Here is a 21,810-nt window from a genome sequence, read left to right as displayed (position 1 = left end):
GAGAGTGAGAGAGACACACACGTAAACAAGAATTCAGGTTTTGTCAGACCTCAAGTTATAAGTAATTACGCTAAGAATACTATAATAATGCATAGGTACGTACTAAGCAAGAGAAGCCGTATATAAATATATATATATATATAAATATATACAATATATTATATATATATATACATGAACAAAAAAATATACTTATATACACGACACACAGAATATATAAGTAATGGAGAAAATGAGCTGTAATGAAATACTCCACCGCCACCGTACTTCTAATCGGATTAAAATGAAAAAATCAGGGGTTTTCAAAAGAACAAAAAAACAAACGCAAATGGATAAAGAGAAACGATCTATGCAGAAAAGAATAAAAAATAACGCGAAGCGAGAGTACACCGTAGGTTATGTCGTAGCTCGTAAGTTTGTATACAAAAACAAAAAAAAATGGAAGAGAAGAAACCACCACATATGAGTAAGACGTGGGATTTGGAGGGGGGGGGGGGGGGGGGGGTCATGAGGAAAATCGCCCGAGTGAATGAGTTGAGAGCCTGAATGAGCGGTAGAGGGATTTAAAAAACTTGAAGAAGAAGAAAAGAGAATTTGTGCGAGTCGATGCACGTGCGTATTATTTATATTCTTTGAGGAGACGTTTTTTTTCCCCTTTCGTGATAAATACTGAATAATAGCTTTACGATTTGTAAGAAAAATGGAACAAATGAACAAAAAAATGGGGAATGACAGGACGAAGCTATCGTAAGGAGGTATACTTTTTGTTGTAAATTATTTTTCGGTGAACGAGAATTTTGTTCAAAACGAGGGGGAGGGGGGGGGGGGGGGAAGAAGAAAAATATTATCCCGGTGCCTTTGATATCGCGCTGGTTCATTCGTACGCGAAAGCGATTCACTCACGTCTCCAAATTTTCTTTCTCAATCACCATTCGGAATTCTATTAATCGTTTCTATTTTTAATTCCCCTGACGAATACACAAACTCGCCGCGCACACACGCATACACGCGAACACTGAAAAAAAATTGCGTATTATTCATTCATTCGAGGAATTGGAAGTGTCGCTTGACTTTGCAAAAATTCAATATGAAAAAAGAGACTATGAAGGAAAAAAATATTTTTCTACGCAGCATGGAGAAAAGTAAACGACGAAACTCCTCGTTATTGCACTCTTGTGAAACCTCGGAAGTTTCAGCAATTCGAAATATAATATTATTACTCCAAGACAACTGCTTTGTACCGTCACAGATATACGGATATGCGAATCAAAGCGATTTGTGAAAGTAACCAAACTCTCACGCAATTCGCCATTTTCTTCAAATTTCTTTTGTTCCCTTTTTTATTCATTTTTAATTTTTATTTCTTTCAAAGTTTAATTGACGTTTTTTCTACTGGGATTGTCGACACGTTGAGAATGTGATTCTCGTGTATGTTTGTGAAAAAAGTGTATGAATGGATGCGAAATGCCGATGATAAATGAGATTTGGGAGATCGCACGACTTTCGCTTTGACGTGTGAGCAATGGGGGGAAAAATATTAATAATTATAATACTAATAATAATACTAATAACGACGTTAAAAATAGCGAACGCAGACACAAGGGGTGACTTCCGGTCCTGCAACGGGAATAATGAAGAAAAATGAAATGAACAAAAAATAATGAACAAAAATACGAAATGAAATATACAAAAACTCCTCGACCATAGTACAAAGACATTTAACTCTTCTCCCATAGTTAGCGTTTAAATATTGGGAAGCCGGTTTAAACAAAAGAAGAAGAAAAAAAAACAAAGAAATAGTATGCAAAATAGAGAAAAGGGTGATTGAAATATTCGCGTAAAAAGAAAATAATGAAAACGTGTTGAAGCGTAACGTCGGAGTGTCGAAGCTCGCGATTTCGAGACAAGAAAAGAATTTAATTTAATGATCTACATCGGGTTGCTAAATCGCCGTTTAGCAAAAATTATCGCCGGAGTCTCGAGAGTTAATGAACCGCAAAACTACTTTTTTGGCACCCCCGAAAATGGCATTTTATTTTTTCCACTCGTTGCGTTTTTCAATAATGCGTGTGTGCTTCGATTGCACGTTTTTTTTTCTTTCATGCAACAAAAAAGAGCAAGAAACAGAAAAAGAAGTTAAACAAGAAGAGAAAAATGAATACGATTGTACCGCAAGTCTTCCAGGGTACAAAATATTTAAAAAAAAACGCGTTCGTTCAACTTCGTACGCTAATCAAAAGAATGGATCTAGAAGAGAAACAGTCGAGAGAGATTTAAAAATGTGGGAAAGAGTGTACGTAACGAGAAAGAATAACTCAACAAAAATAATAATGAAAAAAGAAGAAAAAATGAAAAATGACAAAAATAAACAACAAAAGATGTGTATAGATAAGCGATATCCCTCTGATGATCTCAGCGTTTTATTTTTGTATAGAGTGCATAAAACGTAAAATTTGTGGGAAACCGTTAAACAAAATGGTAAGCGTGTGAGAATATGAATCTAAGAATATTAATAATATTATTGATAGAACGCATGAAGTGATAAGTGAAAGTGGACGACATAGACGAAATCAGATGTCGGTTAATTTGTGGAGAGCTCGGACAAATGTTGAAACGGAGAAAGGAGATTAAGCGAGAGCGAGAGAGAGAGAGAGAGAGAGAGAGGAAGAAAAAGATGAAGGGAAACAGAGACAAGAAGGATTTCGAAACATTTCCCAGTGCTGCTTTATGTAATACCCCCCTACATAATATATCTATATAATAAAAATTGTAAGAAAAAGACAAACAAATGCCTCCATTTAATTTCACGTTGTTCAGAATAATTTGTAACACGAAAATCGACGCGAAGGCGAAATGCGACATGGAAAAGCCCATTCGATCGAGGACGTAAGTAAACGAAAGCAACAAACTGAGCACGAACTGTTCGTATTTTAAAATAATTTTTTTCAGTAACTCATTTTTTGCAACGACCTACGGTAGATGAATTTTCATACGCTTAACGAGCTCGCAAACTGATTTTTATGATTCTTCAATCGTAGTGTCAGGACTGTGCTTCGAAGAAAAAGTTCATAGAACTGACATGGGAGCCTAAACAATATGCAATGCGGTTGAATTGCAATTAAAAGGTTTTTAACGTTAATTATTCTCTTTATGTTTTGAATATTTCGGAGATATACTTGTACAAAATCGTATAAAAACAAGGTATTTAGATGTTTTTGAAACAAAAAACAGTGTCGTATCCCTTGCTCCGAGTCGTTCCTATCTTCGGGTTTCTTGCAATCGGTCGTAACCCCAAAAAATCATTTAGGTCCCGTTCATTTCCCATCAACCGTAAAGTTTCGAGTATATATCATACCATTTACAAAATTTCAAGTTTCAATTTCAAAATAGCTTAGAATAACCTCGAGAAGTTGTGCGCAGCGGCAGCAGCAGGTTTGAACATATTTTCACCGGTACATTATTTCATCTTCTGGTTACGAAAGGAAAGAAATAAAAAAAATGTTTTTGATATTTTATCTAAGCCTTGAAAAACCTTAGACTCAGCGAGTATTCTACTCGCTTTGAGAGAATCTAAGGTCATTGATCGGGAAGTTTGGTTCTTCAATTTTACCAATAATTTGTCTGTGTGTATAATGAATAACGTTTCGGATCGTTTGTTTCTGCGCACCGAATTTGCGCGTTAACCTCACCACGTATATCTCTTCTCGTTGGGCCTTTCCGACGACCTCCGGCAACCTCTGGCGACCTCTCCGGCAGCAATAGCGCACTATAACAATAATAATAACAATCATTCAGCAGCCGACACCGAGCGGCCAAGCGCGAGACAGTGCGAAAAACGTCTGTGCTACAGCCGAAGGCAGGCTACGGAGAGAATACGAGAGTTTTAAAAAGAAAACGGCTTTTAAGCCGCCTTATAGTAAATTATTTCTATTAGTAATATTATTGTATACTCTAGTAATTATCAAACACAAAGGGCTGTGAAGAGCGAATAAAACTGAAAACTACGAAGTATTAAGAAAAGGAAAAAAGATGGCCACGAACGTCGCAACCGCTACGGCCGAGTCACAATATTTCTATGAAGATGTCGTTTATCGAGTCGACAAACGGGGTAACGTTAAATTTGGTATTGTTATGGAAAACGACGATCAAGATATGTCCGACGATAGTTCCGACAGCGAGGATGGACCTAAGCGTAAAAAGGGTGAAATACGCGTAGTATGGCATCCTTCGGGTGTCGAAGAACTCGTCAATTCCAAAAAGGTAATATTTTCAAATCATCTGACTCATTATTCTTCCTACCGGAACAGCCAGAATCCTGAAGACACCTTCAAAAATCCCCGGTTTTTATTTGTTTTTTTTTTCTTACGTAATTACATGTTTCCCGTCGATATTCCTCACGGCCCTTTTATCAATATTTCTGACCCTCACTATAACGTATTAAAAATTCGGAATTTAACGAAAATGCAAAGTAGTCGTGCACTGATATTTCTTACACAGTTGGCAAATTCAGACTAGGATATTTCGAAATATCTACATTTAATTCTCATGATTCCACTTTTATTTGTTTGTCTACTGATGATGGAATTTTTTTTCATCCAGAGGCCAAAGGCATAACAAATAAACTTTGTATCAAATTTCCAGTAGAATCTAAAAAAATACGAAATAAGTCCTCAAGATCATCCAATTTTAAGTAGAACCTGTCATGTCAGTAGATTTATAAAAATTTGATCGATAGAAAAAACAATGTTAAGAATTTATTTTACAAGTACCCAATTCCATGAAACGACATGGCGTCATAGAAAATAATCGTTTTTTTGTTTTTGCCACAAAACTTTAGATAAAGTTCAATAATAATTGTGGAATCTTTGGAAATGGGAATTGAAATAGTTTCCTATGCATCGTGTTATTGCAATTTCGAATCCTCAATAAACCAACTTGTCAGATGTTACTTCAGACACCTTGCCTTTTCAATGCACATGAAAAAAAATGTTTGGGATTCATTGTTATTTTTTTCCTTGGAATGCTCACAAAGATTCGTTTTTTTCTACAGGTACACCTCGCCGATAGAACTCTGATGCCTGGTGATGTTGTGAGAAGAATGATCAAGGGTAAGGATACCCAAAGAGGATACTGTCGCGATATCGAGCTTACCGCTTGTGTACAAGTTGTTGGAACGAAACAAGTTCTAACAGACATTCGGAGCGAGGATTTAGTGCCTCTGGAGGTACATTTAGAAATTATTCGACAGTCTGTGTATATAAAACATTGTATCAACATCACTTGACTCTTCGAATATTATGCTACAAACGATCGGCTTGTATTTCTATTCCAGAAATGGTCAGAATAATGTGAAATCGTCAAATCTTGCACTAAAATCACTTTGCGTTTATTTATATTCTGAACATTGTTCAAATTTCTAGATTATGTTCTAATTTTCTGTCTCATAAACTGAAATAAAAATCATTTCAGGAATTTGATAGTGATATTGCCGTATGCATGGATTCTTGGGTCGGTGCTATTAGGATGGTACATTTTAAACTCTGGTTAACAACCGCCGATGGTTCTCGATGCGTCATCAATGAGACTGACGCGCGAGCTCTTGAACATTTTGAAGAAAAACGAGACAACGTAAGTATAACTTGAAGATCGAAGTTCCATTTTTTCAGTTCAGATTTTCATGATGTTATATGTTTTTCGAATATGAGATCAATAAACTGGCAAAGAGAACGAATTTAACCAGAGACAAGAGCATGTAATTTTGAAATGAACATTTCAAAATAAAATAAATCAATAATGTAAAAAAGTAAATGCAAAATAATAGAAAATACGAAGATATTTTATTTACAACAAGGAGAGAAATTTTTGTCATTTGGCACAATCAAACGTTCAATACATGAAGAAAATCCTTTAACAGACAACTGACTAAGATTAGTTTTTTTATTATCATTAAGCCATTTAAGTTGATACTTAAATTATGTCATAAATAAAAGAAAGAAAATTTCGAATGTAAGAAGTAGAAACTTGTTACTAGATGAAAAATGATAATTTTTCGAATACATAACAAAGCATTGGAGCAGTGAAATTGAAGGTTTTCTCAAAATGGAAGGCTCATTGATACAAAAATGGGATACTTTTTTCATATTCTCTTTCACTAAATTCGATGATGCATTATCGATCGTTTGACGATTACGTGTCCGACCATGCAAATGACTTCATATAGGGTGCCTCAAAGTGAATAGTAACCACCGTCAAAGTATTGTAATATTGACAGTATCGCGAGGTTGGTATTTAGGCTTCGTCGTAAGATGACTGTTTTATTTTTCATGTTTCTAATAAATATTCGTGTGACCAAAAATCGAACTGCCCGGCGCTACCCACCGTTCGGTGCTAACCTTCTATTCTCTAAAATTTAAATCATAAAATTATTCGAATAAACAATTGATTTTTCACGTTCATATAATGATTCAGTAATGAGTATTTGAATAAATTTTACAACAAATTCCACTTATTCGTATTGAAATTGCATTTTCTATTGAATCCTCCAATCATCACATCTGTTTTTAATTTGTGACAATAGATCGGAAACTCTTTCTTTTAAAAAATACAGAATTATAGTAAGCCGAAGTTTTATTGCTGTTCCAGGATAACGATTTTCCTCACACATCAGAGTTTTACCCAGGCCAAAGTCTGTGGGGTCCGATACATTGTCTGGATGAAGCTGAGTGGATATCTTGCACGAAAGAGATGATGGCAAAGAGAAAGTCAAAACCGCAAAAAATAACGAAAGTAACGGTACAAGAAGTCGAGACAGACTGGGTGGGTGTACATTGGCAATGTCGAGCTTATTCGAAGGACGGGGCATGGTCGGATCAGGCGCAACCAAAATTCGTGGTGGATGGTCCAGATTTGAAAAAACTAAAACTACTGAATGTTTTTGAGCCATCAACGCTCCAAGTGGGCGATCGTGATTTTTACGTAATCAAGGGTAATGAGAACGTAATAACGAGGGAACAATGGCGAAAGCGACAGCGTGAGGTTTTTCAAATACCGAAGAACAGTCCCCGAAAGTCACGCGTCAATGCAAAAATAGCCGAGGACAAGAAAAAAGAAAAGAACGCGAAGGATCGTGGAAAATTGTCTCAAACCCAAGATAACGACGCTAATCAAGCAGTGAGGCTCATCAGCGTTAGTACTACAGACAAAACCTGTGTCCTCGGCACAACAAATAGTGTGAACAACAGTTTGCTACCTGCACAGAACCAAAATACTGAGAATTCCGATGATTGGGACACCGAGGACGGTGGATCACAGAGCGATACCGCCTCCGTAAGTTTCATTCGCCCGAAAAATCATAGAATGCTCATAGAACCGTTACCGTGTAACAATCGGGCGGGTTTATCGATCGTACAGGCACGAATGGTAGATTCCTTCTCCCACGCCTCCGTGCGATTGCACTACTATACATTTTCTCAAATATTTTTCATGGATAAAATCTTACGATTTTATGCTCGATAGATGTCAAGCGGATGTTCAAGCATGTCTACGGGTAAGAAGAAAAAAGGTCCAGCATTAATGACAGAAGTTTTGAAAAAGAAGAAACTCTGTAAAGCCAAAAAGAAAGCAGTTCCAGTGCCTCTTGTACCTGGAACGAAAATAGTCGTTGAAACTCTTTCCACGAATACAAAAGCAAATGTAGTTTGGCAGGACGGTTCCGTCGAACTAGGTGCGTTAATTCCTGATTTTTCTTTCAGTTAGGCCATTAGTTGTCATTTATGCACATATTTCATATTAAATATTTTTACGGTTCAGGTATTCCATCCACTCATCTCTATCCCATACATCATCTCGACGACAAAGAATTTTTCCCCGGTGATTTCGTGGTCGATCAGAAAGAAGAATCAAGAATGTACGGGGTTGTGCAGAGCGTCGACCATCAGGGACGAACGGCTAAAATAAAATGGTTTAGGACCTACACATCCAGTCAAAGTCCTCAGTAAGTATCGCGAGTGCATTTTGTTTATATTAAAAAATTTTAAGTTATCAAATAGTTGTTGAATTTAGGGTTAATGGATTTGTGTTGTTTTCTTCAGGCCAACATTGCTGGAGGAACGCGAAGTTAGCGTTTACGACCTAAAGGATCATCCGGACTTTCAATACAGACCGGGAACTCTCGTGATAAGAATTGCAAATTTTGAGGGCGAAGATGCCGGCTGTACAGCTGGTCAGGTTCTCGATAATTATCCTGAGGGTCGCGTTAAAGTTTGGTGGGTCGATGGTCACGTGAGCATGTGTTGGCCACAAGATTTGTACAAAGTGGGTGAATATGACAGTGACGAGGGTGAACTATGGGATGATGTTTCATCCGATGCGTCCTGGGAAACGGAATTGGAAGATTGTTATCTCGCTGATAACGACGGTACCGAGCAAACCGAGTATATCAAACCTAAATTAGCAGCTCATATTGAGAAAGCAAGAATCGCTATGTCGCGTTTGGAAGAAATATTTACGCAAAATCCTGCTTTGCAAACTACCGAGGTTATGAGAAAACTATTAGAAGTTTACAAAGATTGTCGTTGCATGGACAAGTTGATGGGTACGTCGTTTTTCCACGAAAGCCACTTTCAGGGTTTACTCGAGCGCGTGCGTGAGCGAGGTCGAGCAAACGTAGCTCAAAGGATGGCCGATCAAGTCACGAGACTTTTCACTCATCAATCCGCAAGCTCGGATTCGCACGGTGAAAACACTGAAAATGCAAATACGATACAAAACGCAACGGGTGAATTGGAAAAAATTACTACGAAAATAACGGATGCCGTCGAAGCTACAGGAAATTCAGAAAAACCTTTGGATATTGGCTCCATAGATCCCAAGGAAGAAGAAATCGACGATATATTCATAGACGTCAAGCCGAATCCAGGTGATTCGGGCCTCTATTCGTCCGAGAATTCGAAAAAAGAATCTGGCTCGAGTGAATCGAGCGGTGAATTTCAGTTATCGGAAGATGCGAATATCCCAAATGAGAGTTCATCGCCGCAGGATGATTGGGACAAAGAAAATCGCGAAGACAGAGTTAAGTTGAACGAAAGTTTCACCAATTCGCACGTAGCAAGCTCTCACGTTTGCGTCAAACTGTGCACACTCATAAAGGCACAATTAGTATTAGCACATGCGGAGGTTTCCAAGAGATTCGGACTAGCAAAAATGTCACTCTCGGATGCGGCTAAAAGTACCTCACCTCAGAAAAAATCTCCGAAAAAAGAGGACGAGCGGGAAGAGAAAGAAGAAAAAGTCCTCGAGACACAATCGATAGTATCTTGCGAATCCAATATTGAAATTCCACCTCCTATTTATACAGAGGGTGAAGGTTTTTCGATAGAGGAAAGTGCACCGGATAGTCATAAATTCAAGCTCACCATGTTCCAGCCTACCGATCCAACGAATTTCTTCCGAACCGTGTCGAAAGAGCTCAAATTATTGAGAAGCTCTTTACCACCGGGTATATGGGTCAAAGGTTTCGAGGATCGAATAGATTTATACTCAGTTATGTTCCGTGGTCCTGAAAAAACACCCTACGAGGACGGTCTTTTCCTTTTCGACTTTCAACTTTCCGCCGATTATCCAGCAGCACCGCCCCTCTGTCATTATATATCGTACTGCAGCGACAGACTCAACCCTAATCTGTACGAGGATGGAAAAGTTTGTGTGAGCCTTTTAGGTACGTGGGCAGGCCGTGGAACCGAAGTATGGACAAATTCTTCAACGTTACTGCAAGTTATAGTCTCGATTCAGGGTCTCATACTCGTTTCCGAGCCGTACTTCAATGAAGCAGGATTCGAGAAACAAAAAGGATCTCAGCAAGGTCGTGAAAATTCACGAATGTATAACGAGATGGTTGTATTGAAGCTCGTTCAATCACAGACGAAATTACTCCAATATCCACCGAGTGTTTTCAAGGATGCTATTCTCAGCCACTTCAACAGACATGCTGAAAAACTTTTAAAACGTGTAGACACGTGGATGGAAATCAGCGAACAGCACAATAATCAGCATCCGTTATCCCCCGTTACACCGACGACTTTCAAAGAAATTGCACAGATTGGTGAGTTCGGCAGCGTGCTGCAAAGAATCTCGAAACAATTACCAAAAATTTTATTTCGAGATAAAATTTTACAATTATAAAAAATCATCCAATTATATTTTCTATTTGCCGTAAGCGACAAGTTTCTTCAAATCTATTGTCGATAATGAGTATTTCAACAAATTTTTTCTTCTCAAATTTCACGCAGATGAGACAATCCTTCCAGAGTTTCCGCTAATCCCAGCTTCAAAGGGTTTTTGCATCACCTTGAGGAAGACTCTCGCAACATTTAAGAATGCTCTCGTTAAAGAGGGAATCATACAAGCTCCGATTGACACAAAACTCTTCGAGACATCCAGAGAGTCTATTGAACTGAATCACGATGCCGCATCCTCAAAAGGCGAAACTTCGACAATTTCGGCGACCGAGACGTCACCCCCGAGCAGGACCTCGATCAAACCGCAGTCCTCGAACGGTGGAATATGCAAATCCGTGGAAAATACAACAACGAGTCTCGACGGTGTTGCTAATTGCGAGACGAAAAAAGATAACATCGAGAAAAATATCAGCTAGCCACAAGGTAAATCGAAGCGTCTAGCTTATAAAGGTCACGCAGCTATTCGGTAATACATTGAATAAATTAATTCCCAAATAATTTCATTCGCAATACATATATATATATAAACAAATTATCTAACCCTAAGTTATATATGCGTGTACGTATGCATATATACCTCAGGGATATTAAAGCGATATAAATAATTGGATAACCTTTCACAATTGAGAGCTGATCCATCGACGTGTGCCGTACCCGATAAAACGATTCGCGATCGTCGATTATTCGTCAAGCGGCCAGTCGAAGAATAAATTGCGTAATACCGGTTTTCTTTATTTATCCGAATTTAAAACGAAGAAAATATCGAAAAACTTGTCCGATTACTATGAATAATAATTGGATATCTCGATGGACTTGCTCCAACAAATGATAACGCCGAAGTTTGTTTCTTCTCGTATTCCGTGCGATTTGATAAATCAATGGTTTTTACCAGTGAAACAAATTAATCAGCCTCATTAGTCAAGTATTATAAGTACTCGGGCGTTCATACGCTCTTCTTTTTTCCCTCCTGCTCCTTATTATTATTTCTTAGATAGTTCGTAAAATCACGGAGCGTGCGGTGCACGTTTTCAAAGGGAAAAAGAATAGTACTTTGCTCGAGGCCCATGTATTCGATTAGTATGAAAGCAACAACAGCAAATAAAATACAAAAAGGAGACAAAACTCACAAAAAAAAAACCGGTAGCAATACGTCGAGCCAACGCGAAAATTAATAAAATCGCAAGTAGCGTCGTGAAAGATCCACGATATTATTGGAAAGCAAAATAAATATTAAAATAAACTGAAATAAAAACAAAAGTCAAGCTGCGCAGTGAATGAAAGTAGAAAGAACGGGTTCGGATGTTTAAATTAGCTAGACAATTAGTGCGCATTCCTCGAGAGTTTATCAATTAAAAATAAATAAATAAATTTAAAAAACATATATATTAAAAACAAAGATTATTCGAGAGATTAGAAGTTTCAATTGTCCTTTATCGATTCACAAAACTCAAATCACATGCCATCCATTATAGCGAGGTGTTTATTTTGCAGAGTGAAATTATTCGCACCGGAAAAATTATACGACGAAGTGAATTTGTTGAGTAGATAAACATATTTGATTTTTTAAAACATCGATATTGATTTGAGTTTGCAAAAAAAGTCGGTATAAGACGAGACACATTGGCTGGTTTAGAACTGCTGAAAAGTCAACAGTGAAGAACTTTTTTGAGGCTCGTTCTCAATGGTAAAAAGGTACAAATTTAATGGGGACTTTGGAATCTTCAATCTTAACCCGAAAACAATGGGAAATTTCATATTTTGTCTAAATTTAAAAGAAACAAATTTTTAAACAATCCATACACGGTTCTAGTCATTTGAGAACGACTCCAAAAAATTTTTCGTCATGTTTGAATCAATAAATCGGCTAATAAAACGCATCACATGTACCAATGTTCTCATAACCTTATATCGAATTTGAGAAAAAAAGTGTACGCGATTATTCATTTTCAATGGTTCGCTGTTTGTGAGGAATGCGACGTTATCTATCGATTCCGTAACGCGTAGAATTATATTAATGCAAAAAAAAAAACAAAAAAAGTTCGCGCAATTAAGAGAAGAGACGATGAACTAAAACAATTTGCCGTCGTTGAAACTTTAGTATAATGTTATTTACGTTTTGTCGTATTTCCACCAAGTCCGAGGCTCTCTTATCTCTTCAAGAAATATCCATATTAGTACTTATTCGTTCAATGTACGATCGGTTACCTCTCAACGCGTTGATCTGCAAAAATTTTTTTGTCGAATTTTAAAAGATAAAAAAATAAATAAACCACCGAAGCACGGTAAAGATACTGATCGAACGAAGACAAAAATGTACAGTATTTTTTGTCTATACTACTTTCCTATTACGATTATTTTTTACTATTAATGTAATTATTTATTTGTAAATTTTGTGTGAACCGATCAAAAGACAAAACGGATGAGAATTACTGAGGAATGAATGTTATTATAAAGATCTAAGAGGCCCGTAATGGAACCCAGACCGACTGGAGAAAAAGTAAATATTCAATCAATTAATCTCATTAGCCATAGATCGTTCTTTTCTTTATTTATATTTCTGTCAAATCCCGAATACACTATGGATTTTTTTTTTTAAATATTATTTATTGCCATAGTTGGTGAGAGTTGGCCGTTCCTAATATGACCGGAAGAGAAGTTTAGTAATTAAGTATATTTGAAGAAACGAGAGAACGAGAAAGAAAGAAAAAGTGTGAAACTACAGGTACAATTAAGAAATATTAAAAAACAACAATTAAAAAAAGAACACATTTCCATAATGGTGCTCATTAATTAAATTGAATAAGAGAAAAAAAAACGTTTGAGTCTAAACGAGAAATGATTTGCAAAAAAAGCACACAAGAAATAACAAAAAAAAACGTCTCGAGATGGCGAGAGAGGAATAACTTTCTTTTCTTCCGGGGGGGGAAAAAAAAATACAAACGATAGACGGAAAGTGATGTTTGGGATGCCTTGTATATGTGCCAGCTATTTATATTTACATTATCTAAGTAATTGTATTCGTAAGTCTTGTAAAGCTTTAATTTCGCTGTATGTTTCGTAGTCACGTGTGTGAGCAAATGAAAGACGAAAGAAAGAACAAATAAACGAAAAAGATCACAATTCGAGAGGAATAAGAATAACAACCTGAAGCGAAGTAAGATACAAGTAGAAATATGCGTCACAAAAGTACCAACGACGGGGATCTCTGTTGTTTTTTTCTCATGTATGATCCGCTTATTGGATTATCGAATATTTATATCGCCATTGGTATGACTCTCATTTATGAAATAAACAATCGTACGATTGTCTATCGGAAATATGAATTTACAAAGAAAAAAAATAAAAAGTGTGGAATTACAACGACGCAAAAAAAAACTGTAATCTCATTTTTTCGGTTGTTTTGAGTCAATAAAAACTGGTTAAACAAATTCCTAAGCATCTCATCGTCAATTTTACCCTACTAAGGAATCCACAATCTTTCCCTTAGTTATGCTATCTTCACCTGATTTACTTGATGATTCGTTTTCATTAAACGAAAAACTTGATCCAATTTTTTTTAACAATATTCTTACTCAAGGTAACGAGGAAATTTGAAGTGTTTAGTTACTTGGGTGCAAAATTCTTGAAATAGCGACAATATTGTGCATTACTTTCGCTGGTGTTTAAAATCAAAATTCCCTAACAGAAAGAGTAAGCATAGGAAAAGTCGTCGGGTTTAGGTTCAAATGGTTTGGGATTCAACGCGTCTGAGACAAATTCACTTGTTTACAACTTATATACCAATGTTTGCGGAAAAGAAAATGATTTCAGAAGTTTCACTGGACTTGAATAATTTTATCTAATTGAAAATTTCTCGCTTGCTACAACCTCATTTTCCTACTTCCGTTTCACAGAGTTTCTCTGTAAATTTATCTCAGATGCGTCAGAATACAGATAAGCACTCTCCCTCTCTATCTTTCCTACAATACTTGTTATCAGAAACTCTTTTATCTTGGGTTGTTGATTCACGGCGCATTCGTGATAGTACCTACCCACGCCTCAGTGACAATTCACCTGTTTTCGGACATCTTCTAACTCATTTTTTTCTTATTTCAAAGCGAAAGAAGTGTGCGACCAGTGAAAAATGCGTACGAAAAGTGTTCTCTACTACCTGGCTCTGGGCTTCTGTAAGTTCCCTTTCGAAAAAAACGTAATTGAAGAAAAAACTTGGTCACGCAATCAAGACCCTTTTTTTTATAGTGATAATGAGCCTAATGATGGGAGAAGTTGAGGCCCGACGTAGAATTCTTCGAGGACGCAAAACTATCACTCGAAGTTACTACAGTGAGTAATAGAAAAAAAACATCAGACGGTCTTTTTCGGATTTTTGTAAACTGTTTACTTCGTCCGACGCTGTTAGGACCCGCTGGTATTCCTGCATGGTCTATCGTAGTCATCGCGGGAATCGGAATGTTGGCAGCCGGCGGTGGTCTCTACGTTCTCTTGAAAAAGACCATAATCGATGGATCTGACGAGAGTGGAGCCAGTTCGTATCATCCGGCAATGCAAGATGAAGTTTAAATTTTAACCGACTATTCAATCCTCTTTCATTTTTTTATACGTAATCGTGACATTATTACAAAATGAATTACTACGTACAGATCTTCAAAATCATATTTCGAATTCAATGCCGATGAAAATGACATTTACATTCTAATTTAAGATTTAAAAACGTGTCTCGATGACATTTGTTATTCGAATATTTCATGTGTAGCGTGAAAATTTCATCAATACAAATAAATAATAGAGACATTAAAACAAACACTCGTTAAAGATTGAAGATCATTCCTTAGATTGATTTTTTTTTGTACAAACACATTACAGCGTAGAACCTGATTATTCTTACATTTTTGTCCATCGTCAATTCATTCGTTTTCGTTATATACTCGCCAGTGAACAATGTTAATGGTCATTTATAGCCGGCAATATCAATCCACTTGATGAACCATGGTTCAGTTCATGTTAACTTTCCACTGAATAACTCGAACAAGCGCGAATAGCAATACTTTTTTTTCGTACGGAGGAAAAAATACGGAAGCACTAACTAGAGCCTGATGCGACGGTTATCGTGGAGACAATTCAATTTAAATACAAAAAATCAAATTTCGTTATTCGTTACTGAAAGGGAAAAAGAAGTTATCGTTAGAACACCGGTGTGGAAAAAACACTGTTCGCGTTTGTTCGAGTACAAAAATATCGAACGACCAATTACGTTGAGGCGTTTAGCTGGGTCGGCATTTCGGTTCAAAATTATTCGATCATACACATTATACAGTAAAGTCAATCGACCGTTGATTCAAGAAAACAGTCTCACTAATCAATGAAAAAATTCACAACGGGCTCCCATTTTGTTCAATTTTCAACTTAAAATTCTCGTCGATGGTACTTATCGGGATCGAAATAGGACGTTACGACCACACGGTTATTGAACTTTCTGCCTGTTAACGTCTGTTGCGCCTTCTGACAATCTATCACACTGTTGAACTCGACGAAAACCTAGAAAGTATTTTCATTCCCGTCATTCATTGAGAATAATGAAAAATTTGTATTTTTTATGTTTTATAATTTAACTCAAATTATCAAACAAGAAATAGGCCGAAAAAGATGAATTTACCTTGCCACATCCTGGCACATCTACACCCTCGATTGGTCTTGGTATTTCCACGGATCTTACGACTCCGTATTTGTTACACTCTTCCTTGATGTCCTCAAGAATATCCTCGTATTCTTCTTCCTCCATCAGTTCCTCAGGCGTCACCATATTAAGGAGGCAGAGAACCTGTAATTATAAAAATTGCATTTTTAGCAAAATACATTTGGCGCATTTCATAAATATATTCATACTCGTGTTCGTGGATAGAATAGTGATAATTTTCAAATTTAAGGCCTCATCTATTCGTCGAAGCAAAAGTCAGTTTTCCAAATATTTTAAATATACTACAACATTTTTTTCTATCTTTTATCTACAAGTAAACGTATGTGTTCATTGAATAAATGATAAAATCGTACCTCCGTCGCTGGTCCACTGGTTCCAACCATGGATAAACCAGGCACTTGAATTTGAACCGGTGCTTGTGCTCCGATCATAGGATTTTTCGCTCCAACACTGGCACGTTGGACAATAAGTTTTTTATCACCCAATTGCATGCCATTCAAACCAGCAATAGCCTGATCGGTCATGGACACGTCAACGTATTCGCAGAAAGCGTAACCCTTTGAGAGGCCAGTTGCCGAATCCTTGACGAGATTGAATGCTCTCAATTGACCAAAGCTCATCAGCAACTCCTTTACCTGTATTAGTCATATTATCAATATTACCGGATGAACGTATTGGGCCCCCAAAAAACTTTAATTTGTTGATTTCTCAATGTTAGAGTAAGACTGCATGAGAAATATCTTCTTTCTCAACTTCATTGAAAACAATTTTCAGCGAATCCGATAGCTGATGGAAAATTCTTTTCTGATCATCGTGGAAACTGGTTCAGAGGTTCAGTGTGAGTGTACGGGGAAATGATACTCACAGTTAGTGTATTGAACGGAGGCCCCTCTGGTGTCTGAAAACTCGTTTTCATTCTTTTTGCACAAAGCAAAACGCATAAAAGCGCGTTGCGTAGAACGTGGATAATGTGAACAGCAAGTACAAGACAACATGAAATATGCGAAGCATTGAAATGATTACGAAATATCGAGACGGATGGTGAAAAGATCTAAACGATATTATTTCCATTCTCAAAAAATACCACGATAGCAGCAACGCGCCCTTAGACGTTCGGAAATGACTTCAAGTATGATCTTACACTATTTTTTTTTTTTTTTCGTTTCTTTTTCGAAAACGAATCACCGTTTGATGATTTATTGGTGCGTCACCGTCCGAGTAACCTGGTTAAGGGGCTGCAAAAGAGGTCGCATTTGTTCGATAGCTAATGGTGTGATTTAGAAATTTTCTTGTTCGTTTGCGGTTTACTCTTTTCATACGTTTTTTTTCGTCTTTCTCGATGACCTTTTTCGTTCTTTGAAATTTTGGACAGGTACTTGCCTCGAGAAGCTGGGCTAGCCTCGATCCGGGCAGTGTGCTTTTTTGTCATGTTCGGTAGTAGTAGTAGTAGTAGTAGTAGTAGTAGTAGTAGTAGTAGTAGTAGTAGTAGTAGTAGTAGCAGTAGTAGTAGTAGTAGTAGTAATAGTAGTAGTAGTAGTAGTGGTAGTGGTAGTAGTAGTAGTGGTAGTGGTAGTAGTAAGCAAATGCTTTTGATCGGCGCGACCCTAAGCTAAGAAAATGGGGAGAAAGGGCACTGATATCAGTCCACAAGTTCTTTTTCGATTTCTTTTTTTTTTCGTATTACTTTTGCTTTTCGTTTTGGATGATTTTTGTCCAAAATAGACGAAAGAATAAATGGAACGTTGACCTCTTCCCGTCGGTCTCTCCGGCGAACGAAACTCCCCCTAAAGGACTTTTTTACTCGCTGTTAATAGATTTTTAAAAAAATTTTTTCGTTTATCTAAGGAATCGTAACAAACGTTTTTTTCACTTGGCCGCCGGTCGAGCCCGAATTTCAGAGCCTGGAAAGAAAATAGCTGCAAGAGGGAAACGAGGATATTCCTGAAAAGATTCGTTCGCACGTTTTTTTTCTCCTGAAAACATTGCTTTTCTATTTTCGAGATTTTTTCTGGGTCACTCACCCCCTATGGAAATTAAGTAATAAGGGAAATACGTTTCGAATATTGTTTGAGGATGTATTCGTGCTGTCGGCTTGCGTGCATTCAAAATATTACTAGAAAAGAATGGTGATTGCAAAAATGAAAAATATTTATTTAACTCTACGTTAAATAAAAAAAAATAAATAAAAAAATTCCCATCTTAATGGGAAACATTTTGGCTCAGAATTGAATTTTCTTGAGCGTATATTTAGAAAAAATCGGGAATTGAACTATTTTCATTGGATAAGGAATTTCAAAAATAGTAATAATGTTCGAGTCACTAAACATTGTAAATGCTTTTAAAGATTCGCATAATTTCTATTTTAATGATGAGTATTCAAGAGGAAATAATAGTAAAGCAGAATCCGGAGTTTCGATACATTAAAAAACATATCAACGCATATGTACTTCATTTCCATCGGGGGGATCAAGAAACGTGAATAAATGATGATTCTTGGTTTGTCCCCGTAGCGACCTAAAAAAACGTGGATTGTGTCACGTGTGTAAATTCGCAAGGAGAGACGAGATCATCCAAAGGTCTGTAAAAGACGTTTGAACGGTCGCGATATCTCTCGACGCGAAGAAGAACGTTGCTTCCTGAAACGAACCCACCGAAATGTCTTTCATTTGTTCCGTTTTTTCCTCTTTCGCTCTCGCTCGCTCTCTCTCTCTTTCTCTTTGTACGCCGTGCCTGAAAAACCCACCCAACCCTCCCTTCATCCCCGACCGGTAGGAGCTGTGATTCTCTTCAGCCTGAAACAAAATCCCACCCTCGCGACGAGCCTGAAAAATGTTTTGTTTTTTTTTTTTTATCCTGGAAAATAAGACGACCGAAACCCGAAGAAGCTGTTCCTCTCTTCCCGTATTCTCTCATCGATCTCATCCCCGCTTAAGTGGACCTATGAATTATATACGTTTTCTTCTTCAATGAATTTTCATACTTTGTTTATTTTTTTTTTGTTTACTTTTTTCTTTGCGAACTGTGGGAAAATTGAGTGCATAAGAGAAAAAAAAAATGACGACGAGCCGGATCCACGCTGGGCCTAAAAGAGGCTGCAAAAGAAAATAACGAGAGTGCTGCCCACGTGCGACCCACCTAAAAGCTGCAACGTCTTCTAACGATCGGTTCCCTCACATCTGAGCTACGTCACGCGATTTATATACACATTCTCGTGGTACCGAAAACGCGAAACACAAATTTAAAAAAAAAATTAAAAAAAAATAAATAAATAAATAAACAACAGCGCAACGCTATTCGATACTTCAAATAAATTGCAAAACTTCCTGTTTAAATGAGAAATTGAATCGATTTTTTATTTTTAGTTTTACTTTCATCTTATGCCATTTTTCTTATATCTTTTGGCCACTTTTGTGAACTTGTATTTTACGAACCGAGACCTGACCTGTTCAAACTCCGTTTTCCCTAAGCGACGCCGAAAGTCCAGATGGATACGCAGAATACGTACCTCACTCGTGAAAAATACCTCGTTCTCAGTAATCCCGTTGACTCAGCTTTCCTTTTTTCTCCTTCGATCGATATTCGCCATCAGCTAAATTCGCTAAATACCTATTTCGTTTTTTCACGATTGAATCCGTTTGCGCAAACGAGAAGCGATGTTGTTTCGTAAGCGAAACAACATCGCTTCGATCATCATCATGAAACGCGTTTTTTTTTGTTAGAACTCGTTCATCGATACTTCTTTGACGTACAATTCTCTTTTCGAGGCTCATCCTATTTTGGATTTTTCAACGACTTTAAAATGAACGTCGCTAGTATCGAAGAACGAGCCCCCACACGAGCGCTGATGTTTGTGTGTGCATCGATGATTATGAGTAGAGGATATAGATAGAGAATAGAGAATATAGATATAATTATGAACGTATTTGCATTCGTTTAGCTGGCATACCTGTTCCTCGTTCAAGTAGTTGGGTAATCCACCGATGAAGATTTTGTGTGGTGAATCTACGATAACACAATTTGGATTAATATATTAATATTTAAATAGTCTTTGAATGCTCCAATTCGAATATAAATGAATACTAAAAACTTTGCAATCTCCATGTATCTGTGAATATTGTGAATTCTTGTTGATTTGTGATTTCATCAATGACAAATTTACTACATTTTCATTGGAATATTTCAGAGAAAAATTTGGGGATGGATTTGGAGAATAAGACGATAATTAAACAAGGATATTGTACGTAATAATCACTATTGACACTACATACCTGGAACAGTACCAGGGACGTTCATGCTTGGATTGTCGGTCATTCCTGGCATTGGTTGATAATCGTGAGGTCTCCTTATCTTTAGACTTTGCCCCTTGAAGTTTATACCATCGAACGCCATCGCTTGAGTGGTTTCGTCTATCGAACGAAACTGTGAACAAAGAAGGAAATATTGTAATACAAGAACCACTTAAAATTTGTCTCCAACTATCTTCGATAATTGGTACCTCGAGAAAAGCAAAGTTCTTGTCTAGATTTATTTGGCAAGCTAGAACTGGATTTCCTGCTGCTTGAGCCAAACCGGATAAATGCATTTGTTGATTGAAAAATTCCATCATCTCCTCCTCCGTAACGCCGAATGGAATATTTCCAACATAGAGTCTTCTAGCCTGACGAGTTATCGTGCTACCGACTACCGGGACTGCAGCCTGTGGAGTATCTGCGACAATATTAGCTGGTATTTGGCCAGCTGCCTGCATAGCCTTGTACTGCAATGGAGTAATGTGTTCAAAACCAGGTGGTGGTACATCCCAATATAGAGAAGGTTTTCTGCGTCTTGAACTCCTACTCTTCTTGGGTGAAGTGCTACGTTTCCTGTCTCTTCTGTCCTTGGACCGTGATCGAGAACGCTTCCTACGCTCTCTGCTCCTGGACTTGTGTCTCCTATCACGATCTCTGTCACGCTCCTTGTCTCGATCCTGACGCTCCCGATCTAATCAAACACAATCCAATGATTAGCATTTAATACAAACTTTATTGAATCAGAAGGTAACAGCCTCAACAATAACGAATGAAACATTCTTTACTGAAAACTTATTTAAGCCTTTGTAAAACTAAAAAGTCATTTATGGTTTTTTACGATACCAGATTATATCATTCATCTACTAATACAAGAGACTAGCAAACGCAGATGATAGAATTTTTCATTTTGAATGCAGATTTGTAGGAACAGTTTTGTACATGATTAATGATACGCTCCCCAAATGTTGTCCTCCAATAAAAATTGTCATCTGATCAATTTTCCGACAATCGTAAACACAAGCGAAAATAAATTGAAAAATATTCATCTTCAAGTATCAACAATGATTACAGAGATGAATACTCGATCATGTGTATCATTCAATTTTATTGATCGAATCGTGAAAACGCGATCGAATGCTTCGTCAGAAGGCATTGCTGATTTGGCGTGATTAGCTGTTCAGCGTACGGACCGAGAAGCTCAAACAATTCGGAGGGATTGGGGCACTTGGATAATATTGAAGACCATCACGTCAATAAAAGTGAGATCCTAATAGGATACGAATGTTATGTACACGATGGATTTTTCCGATATAATAATCGTCATAAGCCAGGTGCTCTTTAAGATCGCCTTGGCGCGAGAAAACAGCGTCGGCGTCGCGACGTTCGCAAAAACTCCAGTGAAACACTCGACTCACCTCCGTTAAAGTCTTCGCCCATTTTAATATTATTTATACAGCAGTTTTTTGTGTCCACTTGAAAATAAAGCGATATATTATAACAAGATAGATGGAAATGTCAACAGTGTGTTTTAGAGTAAAGTTTCAGCACGATTTTCGGGCTATACGACACACCGCGGAATGGCGCGAGCTTC

The 21,810-nt window shown here is 37.3% G+C and overlaps 3 protein-coding genes across 5 annotated transcripts; 2 read left to right on the top strand and 1 right to left on the bottom strand.

Moving 5' to 3' along the window:
- The first annotated feature begins 3,808 nt into the window (after positions 1-3,808).
- On the top strand, positions 3,809-13,663 carry LOC122419488 ((E3-independent) E2 ubiquitin-conjugating enzyme UBE2O). The gene is made up of 8 exons (XM_043434098.1): positions 3,809-4,260; positions 5,051-5,224; positions 5,470-5,628; positions 6,643-7,326; positions 7,516-7,723; positions 7,810-7,993; positions 8,091-10,099; positions 10,287-13,663. The coding sequence occupies exons 1-8, from the start codon at positions 4,030-4,032 to the stop codon at positions 10,649-10,651; spliced, it is 4,014 nt and encodes a 1,337-aa protein (XP_043290033.1). The 5' UTR covers positions 3,809-4,029; the 3' UTR covers positions 10,652-13,663.
- A 510-nt stretch (positions 13,664-14,173) lies between these two features.
- hoka lies at positions 14,174-15,131 on the top strand. The gene is made up of 3 exons (XM_043434105.1): positions 14,174-14,401; positions 14,475-14,558; positions 14,635-15,131. Exons 1-3 carry the CDS (start codon positions 14,359-14,361, stop codon positions 14,793-14,795), a joined length of 288 nt encoding a protein of 95 aa, XP_043290040.1. The 5' UTR covers positions 14,174-14,358; the 3' UTR covers positions 14,796-15,131.
- U2af50 (U2 small nuclear riboprotein auxiliary factor 50) lies at positions 15,043-21,810 on the bottom strand. Of its 3 annotated transcripts, XM_043434100.1 has the most exons (7): positions 21,635-21,810; positions 20,426-20,910; positions 20,199-20,349; positions 19,877-19,932; positions 16,284-16,565; positions 15,889-16,053; positions 15,043-15,770 (listed from the first exon to the last, which is right to left on the bottom strand). In XM_043434100.1, exons 1-7 carry the CDS (start codon positions 21,654-21,656, stop codon positions 15,639-15,641), a joined length of 1,293 nt encoding a protein of 430 aa, XP_043290035.1. In that variant the 5' UTR covers positions 21,657-21,810; the 3' UTR covers positions 15,043-15,638. The 3 variants fall into 3 exon arrangements, with proteins under 3 accessions (XP_043290035.1, XP_043290038.1, XP_043290036.1); XM_043434103.1 differs by lacking the exons at positions 15,043-15,770; positions 15,889-16,053 and adding an exon at positions 17,311-17,539 and having other exon boundaries at positions 16,315-16,565; XM_043434101.1 differs by lacking the exons at positions 15,043-15,770; positions 15,889-16,053 and having other exon boundaries at positions 16,560-17,539.

Source organism: Venturia canescens, chromosome 1 (genome assembly GCF_019457755.1).
Source record: "Venturia canescens isolate UGA chromosome 1, ASM1945775v1, whole genome shotgun sequence".
In the NCBI taxonomy this organism is placed as follows: domain Eukaryota; kingdom Metazoa; phylum Arthropoda; class Insecta; order Hymenoptera; family Ichneumonidae; genus Venturia; species Venturia canescens.
The sequence above is the reverse complement of the archived record's forward strand: the minus strand, read 5'-3'. Positions and strand labels throughout refer to the sequence as shown.